This window comes from Salvelinus alpinus, chromosome 25, assembly GCF_045679555.1.
Source record: "Salvelinus alpinus chromosome 25, SLU_Salpinus.1, whole genome shotgun sequence".
Classification (NCBI taxonomy): domain Eukaryota; kingdom Metazoa; phylum Chordata; class Actinopteri; order Salmoniformes; family Salmonidae; genus Salvelinus; species Salvelinus alpinus.
Genome location: NC_092110.1, coordinates 10,604,028 through 10,622,331, shown reverse-complemented (window position 1 = coordinate 10,622,331; position 18,304 = coordinate 10,604,028). Strand labels below are relative to the sequence as shown.

The 18,304-nt window shown below is 42.5% G+C and overlaps 1 protein-coding gene across 1 annotated transcript; it reads left to right on the top strand.

Annotated features, from left to right (window-relative positions):
• The first annotated feature begins 25 nt into the window (after nt 1-25).
• traf3 (TNF receptor-associated factor 3) lies at nt 26-18,304 on the top strand. Its single transcript, XM_071365576.1, has 11 exons — nt 26-373; nt 3,109-3,383; nt 3,641-3,692; nt 4,234-4,338; nt 4,594-4,758; nt 6,759-6,839; nt 7,044-7,118; nt 7,366-7,458; nt 7,760-7,900; nt 15,991-16,165; nt 16,457-18,304. Exons 2-11 carry the CDS (start codon nt 3,112-3,114, stop codon nt 17,017-17,019), a joined length of 1,722 nt encoding a protein of 573 aa, XP_071221677.1. The 5' UTR covers nt 26-373; nt 3,109-3,111; the 3' UTR covers nt 17,020-18,304.

The window sequence follows — 18,304 nt, the reverse complement described above, 5'->3', positions numbered from 1 at the left end:
AACACATCATGGCCTACCACTGGCTGACTACAATTTTTTTCTTGACGGGGATTTCCTGAGGAAGTAAGGCCAAAGCAAAGGGGGCTTTCCAACCACTAGACATCAAGACAAGAGCAAGTCAGCAGCGGCTGCTTTTTCTGCTATATTCCCGTATGGATTTTAGTACATTTCCTTTTAACATTCTGTTTTTAAAATGTCAGCTACCGATCAAAAGCCTCTAGCTGCCTGTTTTAAAACCGGCAGTGTTTGGTCGTTTTCATTGTAAGCGGTTACATTGTGGTGTTCATGAACGTGCCATTCATCGAAGCTCCATTTGTAACATTGTAGCTCCTGGAAAACGGCGTTGCGTTGGCCAACGTTATATCTGATTCATGTAAGTATTGTTGCTAGACGGGAAAGCTAATTATAATATAGTGAATTTGACTTTTATGTAGCTATGTCTGTCTGTAGATTGCAACATGTTGAGTAGCCATGCAGTTGTGAGCCAAAACATGTGTGTGGAGCGAGGGAGGCTTCAAATTGGGGTATGATGTAATTTAAAACATCCATTGTGGTGCACTGAATTGCTTTCACTCAGCCATCTAAACCATGGTAAAAATGTACCAATAATGGCATATTCTAAAAATGTATTATTCCACATGATCACCTTGTCATGTCATTTTACGTTGACATGACATATTATAAGATCTTCAGTTTTACACCAATGCATGTGCAATACATGAATTGCAGTTATGACAAATTGGTTGTCCAAAAATGTACCTCAAGTCATTTGCGTGATTTTCTATTTTGGAGGGTGGTTTCTATTATCGGACACGGTGAACAGTCTTGTAATAGTAAATATTGGGTGCAGAAATATATTTGTATTGAAATATATGCTTATCATATGTCAATAATGCCTTTGAGACATGTCAAACGGTAAGCATGTATGCATATGAAACATTGAAAACATTCTTTAACAGAATCACATTTCTGATTGGCCAGGTCTAAGATCACTGATCAGAAAAACATGAATCTGTTCTGGGAAGATTCACCTGTTTCCAAGTTCTCTTGCTTTCAGGTTATAGTGTTCCATGTCGCTAGAAACACGAGCATTTCTCTGCACCTGCGATAACATCTGCAAATCGGTGTATGTGACCAATACACTTTGATCTGATATAGAGCAATTAGGGCTGTGACGGTCATGGAATTTTGGATGACGGTAATTGGTCAGCCAAAGAATCGCGGTTGCGGTTACTGTTATAACAGTTAGACGCACATTTTCTCTCATCCTCCGTTCCTGACTGCATGTGTTGCTGCTGGGAGGGGGGCATTGCTTAGACAACTGAAGACTCATTTGCTACAACACCTTGCTTGTTTCAGCAAAGAGCAACAATGTTTAATCATGTTGCGTAGTCCATGTTACAGCAGAAACAGACTCCACTGCCTGAATGCCCGGCCATCCCGTCTTCAGTCAGCTGTTCATTCCACACAATTAAAAAAAATATATACATATGGTCATGATGGCTGTTATTTTATTTTCATGATGGTCTTTATCCATACCAGTAGTTACATGGTTATGGTAATTGTGCCAAACCTAAGTGCAATGAAAGGTCACTCAGAGAATTCCCCTACTTGTTTCGTTTTTGTTTTGTGATGTCATGTTACTCAACCAGCATAACAAGACTTGGCTACATATGTATAATGGGAGTGGAGAGACTGCCCTCTGTACCGATATTGTCTGAGTAGAATAGATAGCTGGTGCATTTCATGGCCATATGAGAGGATCTCGCCTGAGAAACTATGACATGTAACTGATTTCCCTCGTCTTTTCTTCATCCACTGACTGTTAGACACAATGTGTCCTTTCAGCATCAAGCATTATGACCAGGTTTAAATACTGTAGAATAATGAGCCTGTTGCTAAAAAGATGTTGGACATTCTCCATGTAAACCTATCAGTGAGTGTATTTAACAGGGGAAATACCCAATTTTACATAATGCTCAGCGTTTCATCAGAAACAGATTTCCTGTCAAGGAAGATAGACCTGACTAATCTCGTCCCTGGCCCAAATGTACCCGAAACAATCTCAAATTGACTATATGCGTTACTGTAGGTAGGAGATAACGAAGATATCTATCTAGCCTAACCAATCTAAATTTCTAACTTTTGCTGACAGCTTCTATCCAGCTGGGTCTGGAGTTTGTGTAGGCTTACACCTGTGTGTGTGTGTGTGTGTGAGTACTAAGTTGTGTGTGTGTGAGTACTAAGTTGTGTGAGTACTAAGTTGTGTGTGTAGTCAGTCAGTGGTGATAGACAGGGACAGGCCTGTGGAAAAGCCCCTTGAATATCCCAGGAAGTCCCTTGCGAACCACATGAACTGGTCAGCGAATAGCCTAGGCCTAGTCCATTTGCTCATCCAGTGATGATGGTTGGATGGACTTTCAACGTTGAGGGCAGAGTTGTGGAAGTGGCCAGTCTTGATATCCTAACCAGTGTCAGTCTGAATGGGTTCAGTTGTACTATATGAATGAGCCAGTTGAACCATGTGTAACAGGATGTAGAGCTGATGGTTCAGTCATTAGGTCAGAGTTGATCTATAGCTTCTTGGGAACCTTTCTCAGTTCTCCATTTTAACTAGAACCTACTAGTAGAAGTTCATGTTTTTTTGGAATGGTGTATGCTATATTTACATGGGATTTAAGTCAATTGAAGGATGTTCTAGCCTAGATTGCTTGCCCTCCTATGGCTTGCACTCCTAAAGTGAATAACGTTTTGGCAAGTCAATAATAAAGGCTTGGGTCAGTCTAGATTAAGTTCTGTCCTCTCTATCTAATTTTGGATATGTTTTATTCCAGTCTCAGGCCTTCCTGCTTGTGCACTCCACTCTGCTCCGAGTCAGAGCGGAGATAAAATTAGCCCCAGTTAGCTATGCCTGTTATAAAGGGGTTTCCCAAGGCTTGGCCTGACAGTCGTGAGCTGTTGATGTGGCAATGAATGCTCAGCATTAACACACACATACACACACACACACACAGCTGAAACACCATGTTGTGTTTGTCCTGTATGTTGCAACTGTACATTTTATTAAACATCTCTCACCTCGTGTGTGTGTGTGTGTGCCCTCCCCAGGTCATGTCAGCAGGGCGGAATGCGGACGGGCGGGAGCTGCAGATCCCCCTCCAGCAATGCGCTCTCTCCCTGGCCGCTCTCTCCCTGGCCCAGCGCCCCTGGCCCAGCGACCACGTGGCAGGCTTCCTACCCCAGCACGGGGGCTTTAGGGACCACTTCGTAGCCACCCCGGAACCCAAGTACTGCTGTGAGTCCTGCAAGCTGGTGCTCTGCAACCCCAGGCAGACAGAATGCGGACACAGGTTCTGTGAAACCTGCATCTCTGAGCAGCTAAGGTGAGGAGAAGAGATTTGATATTCATGCTGAGTGTGAGAATGAATGGGTATGTTTATTTTTTTAGGAAGTTACAGTTGAGAAATTACTGAATTGTCTTCTTGTCAGTGTGTGTGATATGTCAGCTGTCTTTCTGGTAAGATTGGTTTGTCATTCAATGATCATGTGATGATGATTGAGGAATAATGAAGTCATTGGCCACTAGTTGTTAATAGGATGCTTGATTGGACATAAATGATTAGTTAAATCTACTTTACAGCAAACCGAATCCAGTATGTCCAGAAGATAATTTGTCTCTGTTCAAAGACAAGGTAAGACTATGAAAATGATTTGCATCACTATCATCATCCCTATATACCAGCCCCAAGGGGAAAAAAATGAACGTTTTTTTATTTTATTTTTTATTTTTAACTCAGTCAGGGTCTCAACTAACTGTTGAGAGTTAAAATAGTAGAATACACAAGGTACATTTCGAAATTTGGTTGTGCACTCAATTAGCCCATATCAGCTACCGTTTTTTTTAGATTGATAAGTTAGTTTAGCGAGCGATCTCAACCCATTCAGTTTATTAGTTACTCATTCAGATATCAATTCAAATCTGCAAACATTTCTCTCCACCCTATGGCAGAATGTGTAGAATTGCACTAAATAACATTTAAAACGTCATCTGACTGCGTGTGGGTATGGATGTGGGTACGCAGACCCGCGAGCCACTGAGGCCCCTCATGATGTGTTCAGATTTTTGGTGGTCCCCATCCCCATCAAAGTTGCCCATCCCTGCTATATACCCATTCTAAATGGCCTTGAACATAATCAGTGACAATAGTGTTGTGTGTGTGTGTGTTTTGTCAGGTCTTCCGTGACGTATGCTGCCATAGAGAGATTATGGCTCTGAGAGTGTACTGCAGGAGTGAAAAGAACGGCTGTAAGGAGCAGATAAGTTTACAGCAGGTCATGGTAAGTGTCTGACTGGGGAAAATAAAAAGTCCCATTGTTGCACAGTACACACCGTCGATATTCAAACTCTGAACTGCAAAAGATCCACCCATTTTGAATAACCGTTTAGATTTCTTTTTATCTGCAATTCTCCTTGATGTTAGTCACAGTGGTTGAACATTTCCCATCAACTGTTATGAATTACTATAATAATACGTAACATTTTCTTTACACTCATGATTCCTTTTCCTTAAATGTTAATTTTTTCCCCCCCAGGATCATTTAAATGTGTGTCCGTATTTTGAGGTGCCATGCCCGTTGGGAAAGTGCAAAGAGAAGATGATGCGCAAAGACATTCCTGAACATTTGAGTTGGAAATGTAAACACAGGGAGACCACCTGTGAATTCTGCATGCAGAAGATGGCCATGACTGAGTTACAGGTAACTAGTTGAGTTGGGCCGGTGCTCACCGAACATGCACCTCCTATAGAATATTTTGTCTTTTAAGGGGGAAGTTTAAACGTGAGTTTCCTGCTTTAAAAAAAAATCATATTTACACACTACGAGGTCGAAATAACACCCTGACATTTTGAAAATGATTGAATAATGATAATGCCCTTTCTGTGTAAAAATAAATAAATAAATACCTGGAATTTAAGCCTGTTCAGGTGATATGGAACTTTTGGCACACATCATGACGTCACAATGTGATCTGATTACAATAGAGCTCATCAGATTGTTGTCCTAAAACCCGGAAATTAGTTACCTCTGGTTTGTTCAGCCATCCCTATGGGAAATATGAATGGCGAAAGAATAGGGTTTTAGAATAATCGCCGAAAATTAGGTCTGAGGTTAACACAGGCTTCGGAGATCTTATACGTTTTGTTATGCGAGATAATAGCAGTCCGTTAACATGACCTTTATCAATTATGAAGCCTTTATGTGATTACATAAATTATTCAAAATTCACAAAAAGTGACGTTTGCTGAAGTTTATCTCATAGAACAAAACATCTAAGATCTCCTAAGCCTGTGTTTACCACAGACTAGAGGTTGACACGGGAGTGAAAATTCATTCCTTTCCCTTGTCCTGTCATTTTTTCCCCTGAATTGTCCTGATCTCGCAACAGTTCTATAACCCCGGGAACTTTCTTGTCCCTTCCCAATAAAAATCCCTCCTGTCCAATCCGTGCAAATTTTTGTGCACAGAAATATAGGCTATTGTGTTTATTTAAGAAGTATTGAAAATAATTTCAGCAATATGCGACTGATATGTGGTTGTCTTACCTATTGTTGGCCTAAGTCGCTCTGGATAAGCGTATTCTAAATGACATATCGACTAAGGCTGAAGGATGAGGACAGAGACCCAGCAGGATGGTCTGCACATAACAGCACCAGCATAAATCTGTAGCCTACAGCTGAGCACTGCGCACATATGAACATTTACAACACATTGTCATTTACAACATGAACATGATTCTTTTTTTTTTACCTGAGTGGCAGTACTGCATAAATCAATATTTTTCTTTCACTCTTGAAATAGAATGAGTACTGGCACCTAATTGTATTTTTATTTAACTAGGCAAGTCAGTTAAGAACAAATTCTTATTTACAATGACGGCCTACCAAAAGGCAAAAGACCTCCTGCGGGGACGGGGGCTGGGATTAAAAAAGAAATAACATATAAATATAGAACAAAACACACATCACGCCAAGAGAGACAACACTACATAAAGAGAGACCTAAAACAACAACATACTGTATAAAAGGATATAAAGAGGACCGGCACCCAAAATGAGTACTGCAGCGTTTCCCCTATATTCATTTAGCAGAGGCAGCCCAAAAATATGACTGTAGTTTGAAAGAAGTTGCTGACTAGCATTAGCGCAATGACTGGAAGTCTATGGGAACAGCTAGCATGCTAGTCAAACTACCTCCGTTCAAACTCACACAGAGACATACACATGGTATCCATGAGTTCATCTGACTCTGGGTAAGTAGAAAAGGGCGTAATTGCCAAATCTTGCACTATCCCTTTAAGATCAGTGACGCGTTACAAGGTATATTTGAAGGAAACAGTGGCGTGAATGAAAGCCATGAGCGCACAGCCACTACTTGCTCCTCATCATCTCCCTACAGTGCAGTGGCGCACATCAGCTATATTTCAAATGTTAACATCATTACATTTTCATGAATTTTGTAGTAGAATGTATTTTTTTAAAGTCACCAGAATTGACCTTCTCGCTGTCGTTCTGGTACTCCATGTATTTAAGTCCACCTTATTCACTGACTATAACAACACTGTTACTTCCCTAAACAATATCATTGATTGATGTTTTAGAGCCAGTTCAGTATTTGTGTTCAATGTTTTTTGTGTGAATATTTACTAGGTGTATTTTCTTTCCATAGTGCCAATTTCTCTTTACTTGATAACTTTTTCAGAAACACAAAGACACCGTTTGTCCTTCATTTCCGGTGGCCTGCCCCAATCATTGTACTTTCCCCTCCATCTTACGGAGCAAAGTAAGGAGTTTATTTTAATGTTCGTAATATAAATTGTTTTCATGCAAAACAAGAATGGTCATCTTTCCACTTATCATCAGATGGATAAACATAGTTTTAGATGTTGTGACACAATGGTTGCTCATTTAATTGAGACCATGTTGTACTGCAAATGCTTGATATAGAAGGAAATGATTGAACCTAAATGTGAGTTTCTACTCTCAGCTGACAAGTCATCAACATGAGTGTCCAAAGGCTCATGTCACCTGCTCCTTTATACGCTTTGGATGCAATTTCAAGGTCAGTCTTCATGTTACTATGACTGTTAAAAATGTTATTAGTAATAATATGTTTAATATACGTTCTAATAACATGGCCGCTATGACCTCCTTGTGATGGCTCTCCTACTCCGTTGTCTTGCTATTGTGATCATAAGAAAGTGGTGCTACTGTCCCACTGAACACCAACTCAGCCACATTTAGGAGAGCATACAGTAGTTTTAAGCTGGTATGTTACTGATATGATATTCCCTGTTACTCCTCTGTAGGGTCTCAACCAAGACATGAGGGACCATGAATCTACCTTTGCCTCTGAACACCTGCGGTTGATGGCAACCAGGAACACTACACTGGAGGCCAAGGTACTGCAATTAGCTTTAATTTTTATAACAATTTGCCCTGTGTACAATTAGAGGAAACATTTTATGGAATCAGCATAATGAAAATGTTGATTCACACATTTTTGTATGTGCATTTATATGTAACACACTAACAACCAAATACATTTTGGGAAGTACCCGAAAGAAATCAATTGGGAGAATTGAAACTAAATGAACCACACAGCTAACTTCATAACAACAAGGAACCCTAGGGCTGAATGGTTACTGTAGTTCAGGGTAACGAAGCAGTAATAACAACAGATATTGTTTATCGCTTGTCTAGGTGGAGGATGTTAAAGGAGAGCTTCTGGAGCGGTACAAGGTTCTGCCAGGCCTGAGCAGCCGTCTGTCTGAAACATTGTCTCACTACGAGGAGATGAGGGAGAAGAATAGACAGCTGGACCAGAAGCTCAATACCATGCAGGTAAAGGTCCAATTCTGTGTCATTATCTAACCTTATCATAAAGACGTAATACTCGCCTTTGGCATACATAATAATACTTGTCTTTGACATGCATCATGACATAATGCACTGTCCTTCAGTCCCATTTACTGATTTCTCAGTTGGAGGTCAAGTCCGGTCATGTATGGAAGTAGGGCTGCACGATATATTTACATTTACATTTTACATTTAAGTCATTTAGCAGACGCTCTTATCCAGAGCGACTTACAAATTGGTGCATTCACCTTATGATATCCAGTGGAACAACCACTTTACAATAGTGCATCTAACTCTTTTAAGGGGGGGGGGGGTTAGAAGGATTACTTTATCCTATCCTAGGTATTCCTTAAAGAGGTGGGGTTTCAGGTGTCTCCGGAAGGTGGTGATTGACTCCGCTGACCTGGCGTCGTGAGGGAGTTTGTTCCACCATTGGGGTGCCAGAGCAGCGAACAGTTTTGACTGGGCTGAGCGGGAACTGTACTTCCTCAGAGGTAGGGAGGCGAGCAGGCCAGAGGTGGATGAACGCAGTGCCCTTGTTTGGGTGTAGGGCCTGATCAGAGCCTGAAGGTACGGAGGTGCCGTTCCCCTCACAGCTCCGTAGGCAAGCACCATGGTCTTGTAGCGGATGCGAGCTTCAACTGGAAGCCAGTGGAGAGAGCGGAGGAGCGGGGTGACGTGAGAGAACTTGGGAAAGTTGAACACCAGACGGGCTGCGGCGTTCTGGATGAGTTGTAGGGGTTTAATGGCACAGGCAGGGAGCCCAGCCAACAGCGAGTTGCAGTAATCCAGACGGGAGATGACAAGTGCCTGGATTAGGACCTGCGCCGCTTCCTGCGTGAGGCAGGGTCGTACTCTGCGAATGTTGTAGAGCATGAACCTACAGGAACGGGTCACCGCCTTGATGTTAGTTGAGAACGACAGGGTGTTGTCCAGGATCACGCCAAGGTTCTTAGCACTCTGGGAGGAGGACACAATGGAGTTGTCAACCGTGATGGCGAGATCATGGAACGGGCAGTCCTTCCCCGGGAGGAAGAGCAGCTCCGTCTTGCCGAGGTTCAGCTTGAGGTGGTGATCCGTCATCCACACTGATATGTCTGCCAGACATGCAGAGATGCGATTCACCACCTGGTTATCAGAGGGGGGAAAGGAGAAGATTAATTGTGTGTCGTCTGCATAGCAATGATAGGAGAGACCATGTGAGGATATGACAGAGCCAAGTGACTTGGTGTATAGCGAGAATAGGAGAGGGCCTAGAACAAAGCCCTGGGGGACACCAGTGGTGAGAGCACGTGGTGCGGAGACAGATTCTCGCCACGCCACCTGGTAGGAGCGACCTGTCAGGTAGGACGCAATCCAAGCGTGGGCCGCGCCGGAGATGCCCAGCTCGGAGAGGGTGGAGAGGAGGATCTGATGGTTCACAGTATCAAAGGCAGCCGATAGGTCTAGAAGGATGAGAGCAGAGGAGAGAGAGTTAGCTTTAGCAGTGCGGAGCGCCTCCGTGACACAGAGAAGAGCAGTCTCAGTTGAATGACTAGTCTTGAAACCTGACTGATTTGGATCAAGAAGGTCATTCTGAGAGAGATAGCAGGAGAGCTGGCCAAGGACGGCACGTTCAAGAGTTTTGGAGAGAAAAGAAAGAAGGGATACTGGTCTGTAGTTGTTGACATCGGAGGGATCGAGTGTAGGTTTTTTCAGAAGGGGTGCAACTCTCGCTCTCTTGAAGACGGAAGGGACGTAGCCAGCGGTCAAGGATGAGTTGATGAGCGAGGTGAGGTAAGGGAGAAGGTCTCCGGAAATGGTCTGGAGAAGAGAGGAGGGGATAGGGTCAAGCGGGCAGGTTGTTGGGCGGCCGGCCGTCACAAGACGCGAGATTTCATCTGGAGAGAGAGGGGAGAAAGAGGTCAAAGCACAGGGTAGGGCAGTGTGAGCAGAACCAGCGGTGTCGTTTGACTTCGCAAACGAGGATCGGATGTCGTCGACCTTCTTTTCAAAATGGTTGACGAAGTCATCAGCAGAGAGGGAGGAGGGGGGAGGAGGGGGAGGAGGATTCAGGAGGGAGGAGAAGGTGGCAAAGAGCTTCCTAGGGTTAGAGGCAGATGCTTGGAATATGCAAAACATGAATTGAGATTTTTGTACCAATTATTGTAATTGCGATTTTACTTGCGATTATAGATCAAAACACTTGGGTGAACTGTTAGAATCGTAAAATTAGAATGATCATTCTATTGCTATGGTTGGAATACAGTGGGCACATGGAATGCAGTTTTGTTTGGCATGACAACGGAAGTAAGGGAGGAGATAGTTGTGACAGAGTAGGAACCAAAGTGTTGGTCAGTGTTTCCCAGGGGACCCTAATTCGATTTAAATAGATGGGTACATTCAGACAAAGATTTTAGAATATTTTTCGCATTTTCTTCTCTGATTTTAAGAACAAGCTGTTGCACAAACAATGCTGATATACTCCACCACTGGTACCGGCCTGTATATTAGCAAAAGTTTGCTAGCAATATTTGCCCTATCAGTGGATTTAGCCAGAGATTTTAGAGAAAGGAGGAGATAAGAATCCCAGCGGAAAATGAATGGAGAAACGTATAACGCTCCGCCCAGCAGGCTCACGACCAATCGTCAGCGCTATATTCGCACGATCGCAAAGATTTGTTTTTCGGTAGAGTGGTGACCGATATAGAGACCGTCTGATCAACAGAAACATAGCAATCAAATTGTAGAAATATGTTGTTCATTTGAACAATGATGAGTTTCTGAGTCGTAATTTAATTTGATTAAAAAAGGAGAGTTGTTGAAGTTTGTCATCTGCTATTTTGCAAAAGCAGTCAATTGTGTTAGTTGTGTGTTCGTATCGAAATGAGTTAGCTAGCTGGAAATGTAAATAAAACAGACGTGAGGAAGATCATGTAACATAATGTTTTAGTTATTCAGGTGTCATTGTTCTTGGTCTGGCAAAGCCATCATGGTTGGGTAATATTAGAAGGATGAGGTAGTGGAAGGATTAAGGAACCGCACCTGCTTAGCAGTAGCTAAATCACCAGCAAATCATCACATACTTTCTCAGTGTACACAACTATCTGAACATAGTAAGTACCAATGTGGTACTACATTTAAAGAAAACTGCAGAACTCTGATACTATGATAGGAGACCGGGTGATAGGTTGGAGTGGGCGAGGAGACATTACGTTGTTCTTATAATATGTAACCTGTAATATGTTGAGACCAAAGTCTCTTTGAGACCAATGACATCAGCAATAGTGCTGCTGCTGCAGATACAAAGTACCGTGCATGATAAGGAACCAGTGATTCTAGCTACAACAAACAAGGCAGGAGCATGACAAATACAACAACACCAAAATATAAAGAATAGTCTATGTAATAACAATGCTTATCAAGTAAACATACAATATAAGTATAATACAATATGAGTGATGCAGGTGATATGGTACGATGTCCCTGTCTAAATACAGATCCGTACTAGGCAGCAAGGTTGAAAGTTCATCAATGTTTCGAGTTTTTAAGCTACACTGTTAAACATTTCAGTTTGAGTTTTTCTTGGCTGCCTCTTGTCCTGTGAATTGTTTCGGGTTGTCTGCGCAGCTCTGCACTGATTTGACACATGGCCACCAGCCACATACGCTTGCACCTCTGCCTCGACGCTGTCACTGATCTCTTCCTTTTAGAAGAGTTACGCCAACCATATTAGTAACATTCATTTTTCTCAATTGCTTTGGTATATTGTTGGGATAAAGGATCATATTCTCTAAATGAATCACTTTTTTTATTTGACTCAGATTTATGTAGTTATTCATATATAATTTTTCATAGTCATATGAGTACAACACTACACAACAAAATTTGGTCAATCATTGTGTTTCTCGTTATCAACTATGTCATTAAATGAGATTTTTTAAGAGTATGGTACTTTGTTTAACACAGAGTGAAATTAATTGTGTATCTCCTGCAATATAAACTACTCTTACACACCTGTTCAAGTGGTGGGGTCGATGGGAGACAGTATGGGTTGTAGGTCAGATGTTTAAAGTTTTGAGGGAGAGTGGAATTGGCATGCTGACTGTTGCCAGAGAATATCATTATAATTTCACTACCATAAGCCGCCTCCTGTCGATTTAAGGCAGCCCCCCGCACCTCTCTGGTTCAGAGGGGTTGGGTTAAATGCGGAAGACACATTTCAGTTGAATGCATTCAGTTGTACAACTGAGTAGGTATCCCCCTTTCCAATGTTGTTTTAGAGAATTTGGTAGTACGTCCAACCGGCCTCACAACCGCAGACCACGTGTAACCACGCCAGCCCAGGACCTCCATATCCGGCTTCTTCACTTGCGGGATTATCTGAGACCAGCGACCCGGACAGCTGATGAAACTGTGGATTTGCACAACCGAAGAATTTCTGCACAAACTGTCTGTGACGCTCATCTGCATACTCGTTGTCCTCACCAGGGTCTTGACCTGACTGCAGATCGGCGTTGTAACCGACTTCATTTGGCAAATGCTCACCTTCAATGGCAACTAGCACGCTGGAGAGGTGTGCTCTTCACGGATTAATCCCGGTTTCAACTGATCCGGGCAGATGGCAGACAATGTGTATGTCATCGTGTGGGAGAGTGTTTTGCTGATGTCAACGTTGTGAACGGAGTGCCCCATGGTCGCGGTGGGGTTATGATATGGGCAAGCATAAGCTATAGACAACTAACACAATTGCATTTTATCGATGGCCATTTGAATGCACAGCGATGACGTGATCCTGATGCCCGTTGTCATGTCATTCATTCGCCGTCATCGCCTCATGTTTCAGCATGATAATGCACGGCCCCATGTCACAAGGGTCTGTACATAATTCATGGAAGCTGAAAATGTCCCAGTTCTTCCATGGCCTGCATACTTACCAGACATGTCACCCATTGAGCACATTTGGGATGCTCTGGATCGACGTGTACAACAGCGTGTTCCAGTTCCCCCAATATCCAGCAACTTCACACAGCCATTGAAGAGGAGTGGGACAACATTCCACAGGTCACAATCAACAGCCTGATCAACTCTATGTGAAGGAGATGTCGCGCTGCATGAAGCAAATGGTGGTCACACCAGATACTGACTGGTTTTCTGATCCACGCCCCCTTTTTTTTAAAGTTATGGGACCAACAGATCCATATCCGTATTCCCAGTCATGTGAAATCCATAGATTAGGGCCTAATGATATATGTGACTGAAACTCAGTAAAATGTTTGAAATTGTTGCATTTCTATTTTCAGTGTAGATTGGTAGGTAATGCAGATGATCCAGTCAGCAACATTATTCATTACATTGACAGTGTGCATTGGCATTGTTTGATAAATGAGGTATGTGAAGGCCTACCTGCAGTAACAGAATAGCTGAAGATTTGACAGCCCGAACCCTCATGTTGGCAGGTGGATGTGTCGGTCTGTTAGCTTAGGAGCAAGCGTCAAGCTGTTTGTCTTATCAATGTTGTAAAACATTTTGATGTGCCGCCACAAAATCTGATGACCAGACTCCTATAGAGACAGAAATATAGGGACAGAAGCATAGTGATTAGCCTATTGAACAATTGAATCTCAATAAGCGATAGTATAATTAGTATATAGTCATTTGTAATCATCTATTATATGAACTAAGCTGTATTTACTTCTAGTCCATGCTTTTTAAAGTTTTTCTGGCGTATTTAAAGAGATGAGGTACATCAAAGATGATGGGGATGAGTCGACCAATGTTTATGCAGTGGGCTGTGTGACAGCTGTCCTTGTGTTCTAGGGACGCACCAAGATCCGTCATGGCCTTCACATTGTTGGACCCCTGATCACAAGTTACTGCTTTCACTGAAATTATTCCTGAATATTCATTAAGGTGTGATTTAACAGGTGTCAAAAACAGAGGATCAAACAAGAGCTCTAGGCTATAGAGAGAGTGTTCCTTCCAGTCAGTCCAACATCATCAAGGAGATGAACTGCATCTTCCTAAAGGGAGACTATACGGTCACTGGGCATGGTAGATTTGGAAACTAAATAATCTATTGGCTGTAAAAGTAGGAGTTCAATAGTATAAGTGGTTGTCCCTTTGGTTAGTTTAGGTGGTTGTCCTTTTTTGTCTTGATGATAGATAAGTAAAGAAGACATGATATAGGCCGGTTTCCATGTTTCTGTTAGGCTAGTGTTCATAGATCAGAAGCCTGTCTGGCAGGCTTTTTGTCTTTACATCAAGAGTTGATGGTGTCTGTTATCAAGATGATCTTTAACTGTTATCTCATCAAAGACAAGTATGCTCATTCTTTCTTCAGTGGTCATGCGCTGTGCTCCTCTTCATTTGGCTGAGGACACAAAATAATAATACAATTCCTAATAGCCGGCCTAGACTATGCATATAAGCACTGAAAAGTCTGTCTGAAACATTTGCCACTTGACACACTTCAAAATAACTTCTCCAGGTATTTGTTTAGTCTTTTGTGTTGCTAGGGAGAATGTCTTCGTCAGCTCTTTGTAGCACTTTGGGCTGTGGTGTAGTAATTGTAGGGAAAACTCCTTTATCTCTTTTGTGAATCTTCTCCCTCTTGTTTTTGAAGCAATGCATGTTTCACTTGAGCCCTGCAGAACGCCTTTTCCTCAGGGCTCAACTGTTCGAAGGAGTCCTGCATTCCTGCCTCTTTAATAGACTCCTTCAACTTCTGCATCCTTGAAAGAAGTAATATATCAAATAGTATTTCACTCAGTTCAGTTTCTGAAAGTAGGTCTATAGGCTACGCCTAATAGTACTGAGTGGACAAAACAGTAAGGACACCGGCTCTTTCCATGACCGACTGAGCAGGTGAAAGCTATGATCCCCTTATTGATGTCACTTGTTAAATCCACTTCAGTCAGTGTATATGAAGGGGAGGGGATTTTGAAAGCCTTGAGACAATTGACACATGGGTTGTGTATGTGTGCCATTCAGAGGGTGAATGGGCAAGACAAAATATTTTAAGTGTGTTTTGAACGGGGTGTGGTAGTAAGTGCCAGGCGTAACGGTTTGTGTCAAGAACTGCAACACTGCTGGGTTTTTCACGCTCAACAGTTTCCTATGTGTATCAAGAATGGTCCACCACCCAAAGGACATCCAGCCAACTTGACACAACTGTGGGAAGCATTGTAGTCAACATGGGCCAGCATCCCTGTGGAACGCTTTCGACACCTTGTAGAGTCCATGCTGTTTAGAGTGCGCAACTTAATATTAGGAAGGTGTTCCTAATGTTTTGTACAAAGTGTATATTATGCGACATATTTGTCTTCCATCGTGTTTATCCTCTTCCTCATTAGAAACTTAATTTGCCTCCTCTTCCCTCTCTCTTGTTCTAGCAAACGCTCCAGCTCCTTTATTCTCTGAAATATTGTATTGCTGTATACATTTTTTGTATATTTTTGGGGGGTCAAGACGTTGTGGACCTAGGTTTAAATATATCCTTAAGTTGATCTAATTGGTTATTACAGGGTCATAATTGCCCAATCAGAGCCACGTCTACATCTCCATAATCCCTCCCACTTGCACTTGAAAGTCAAGTTATCCTTCCTCTGTAGATTTATGACAGTGTTAGAACAGGTCTTGAAATTGTGACATTACGTAATTGACCTTCCTGACTTTTAAGGGATTGCGTGAAAATTAGTTTAGCAACTGCGAGACACAGCATGACAACGTGAACGTTATTGGTCAACAGTCTGCTGGGTGGAGCGCTATACGTTTCTCCATTCATTTCCCGCAGTGATTCTTATCTTGAGTGCATCTCGAGCGTGAGGAACTCTGCCTGCTTGAGTGACGGGGTGGGGCTTGGCATGTGTGTGGTATTGGGAAGCAGACAAAAGAGGAGAGAATGCAAGAGAAATCTGTTTTTAAAAATTGTCTTTACGGACGGCTATGTGGCGCTTTCTAAATATCGAAGCCTCATGCGATATGGATATTGCACATGTCAACATCGCAATTTTGATTAAAATTAGATTGATCGAGCAGCCCTATATGGAAGTGTGTGTAACTGCATGTGTGTGTGTGATTGTTCCTCCATGTAGGAGTTGATGAGTTCCCACTCTGAGAAGCTTCTGGAGATGGAGCTGGAGCTGAGGTCTCTGAGGTCTGTCCGAGAGGAGGTAGAGACCCTCCGAGGAACCGTGGAGAGCATCCGCTCCAGAGTCGCCACTCTAGAAGGAGGACGGGGCGGGGCCAACCCAGCCACACACACACTAGGTGAGTTACCTTGAATTCTCTCGTTCTCAACACTTGTCTTGTTAATGCTCTTCTTTACCACTTCACTGCCACTAAAACCTGTAATCCTGTATAACTCTTTTAGGAGTTTCTCAAAGTGTAATGTGACATTGGACCAATCTGATATGCTCAAAGTCTGAAACGACATTATGAGCAAAGTAATGATTGAAAAAACTTGATCTCCACTGAAATAGCTTTTTAGTCAAGAGTGGCGCAGACAATACAGGGCTCTTATTCCATTGGCTTGCTTTTGTTTCTCTGCGTGTTCTTTAGAGACACAGCTCTCCCGTCACGACGACATGCTGAGCGTCCATGAGATCCGCCTAGCAGACATGGACCTGCGCTTCCAGGTCCTAGAGACGGCCTCCTTCAATGGGATGCTCATCTGGAAGATCCGTGACTACAAGCGGCGGAAACAAGAGGCTGTGGCGTCAAAGACCCTGTCTCTCTACAGCCAGCCTTTCTACACTGGCTACTTTGGCTACAAGATGTGTGCCCGGGTCTACCTGAACGGTGACGGCATGGGGAAAGGAACCCACCTGTCTCTGTTCTTCGTGGTGATGCGTGGCGAGTACGACGCCCTGCTGCCCTGGCCCTTTAAGCAGAAGGTGACCTTGATGCTGATGGATCAGGGCCCAGCCAGAAAGCACTTAGGGGATGCCTTTAAACCAGACCCCAATAGCAGCAGCTTCAGACGGCCCACGGCAGAGATGAACATAGCCTCGGGCTGCCCGCTGTTTGTGGCCCAGACTGTGCTGGAGAACGGTACTTACATCAAGGACGATACCATCTTCATTAAGGTCACAGTAGATACATCTGACCTCCCTGACCCCTGACCTATGGTCTGTAGAGAACAGCAGATGTATCCAGATCAGTTTTATCTATCAGAGGGAGAGTTGCCCTTATGTGAGAGAGATTGCAAGATGAAATTGAGTAAAAAAGAAGGAAGCAGAACGAGAAAAGAACAGAACAAAAAAGTTAGCAGAATAAGGTTTCTTTGCAGATCTCAGTGTGTAGCCTAAGCCTGCAGAAAGAGCTGAGTGGACCTCAGAGCAGTAGCCTTTGGTCCCTGTGTTGCTCACCAGAGAGGTGAGAGGATTATTTTTCAACAAGGGAGATATGTCACAAGCAGGGTTGGGTAGGTTACTTTCTAAATATCATCCGTTACAGTTACTAGTTGCCTGTCCAAAATTGTAATCAGTAACGTAATTTTTGGATTACCCAAACTCCGTAACGTAATCTGATTACATTCAGTTACTTTTAGATTATTTTCCCCTTAAGAGGCATTAGAAGAAGACAAAAATGTATGTTACCAATTGAACAACATCTATTGCAGGATAAATCAATGTTAAAGTTTACATAGCTGGCCTTATATGGATGTTACATTTTACTTTATGGGTTGGTTATGTAGGCTTCTTCTAACCCATCGCTTTCTACTACATACAATAATACGATTTAAATTATATCTTTACATTAAAAACATAACTCTGTCAGATTTCCAGTCATTCCAATAAATGTTATACCCCTTGATCTTCAAGAATAGGACTTGGAAATATGGAAGTATAGATTAGCCAAATATTTACCTGAGCATAACCCCAAAACTAAGGATTTATTAGCCAGCCCTATTCTGTTTGATTTTGTTATTGGGCTCATTGATTCGAGTTCAAAAATAAATGCTGCACTCATGGAATGGCATGCTTTGAGCACTACTGAAAAGTGCTATTTACATGTTAAAAATGAATGCCATTTGCTGTAGGCCAATTGTTTACCTTTTTGTTGGTGACACTTTAATATCTTGATAATATGCAGCTGTTTAAAGGGCAAATCCACAGATGAAACAATAACAAAACGGCCACCCCGCCTCTGTTTTGGTAAAAAGCTGAGGGATGGGACTGGTGAAATGTAACCACTCAGATTAAGACACAGCTATGGATGCAAGGACTGACCATCCATGATATCAACATTGTTTTAACCATGTTATGAGGCTATACCGTGTTTGTTTACATTTATGAGGCATTTATAAGTTATATTCCTCAAGAATCAATGGATTTTTTTTTATCGGCATGAATTAGATTGAGCAATAAAAGCCCCACTTTTATTCCATAGGCTGGGATCCGCACT

Excerpts from the sequence above, each read along its gene's own strand:
- traf3 (XM_071365576.1), top strand. The coding sequence starts at position 3,112 with ATGTCAGCAGGGCGGAATGCGGACGGGCGGGAGCTGCAGATCCCCCTC. Across the intron at positions 6,840-7,043 it reads CCTCCATCTTACGGAGCAAA|CTGACAAGTCATCAACATGA; the intron begins GTAAGGAGTTTA and ends TTCTACTCTCAG. Across the intron at positions 16,166-16,456 it reads CCCAGCCACACACACACTAG|AGACACAGCTCTCCCGTCAC; the intron begins GTGAGTTACCTT and ends CGTGTTCTTTAG.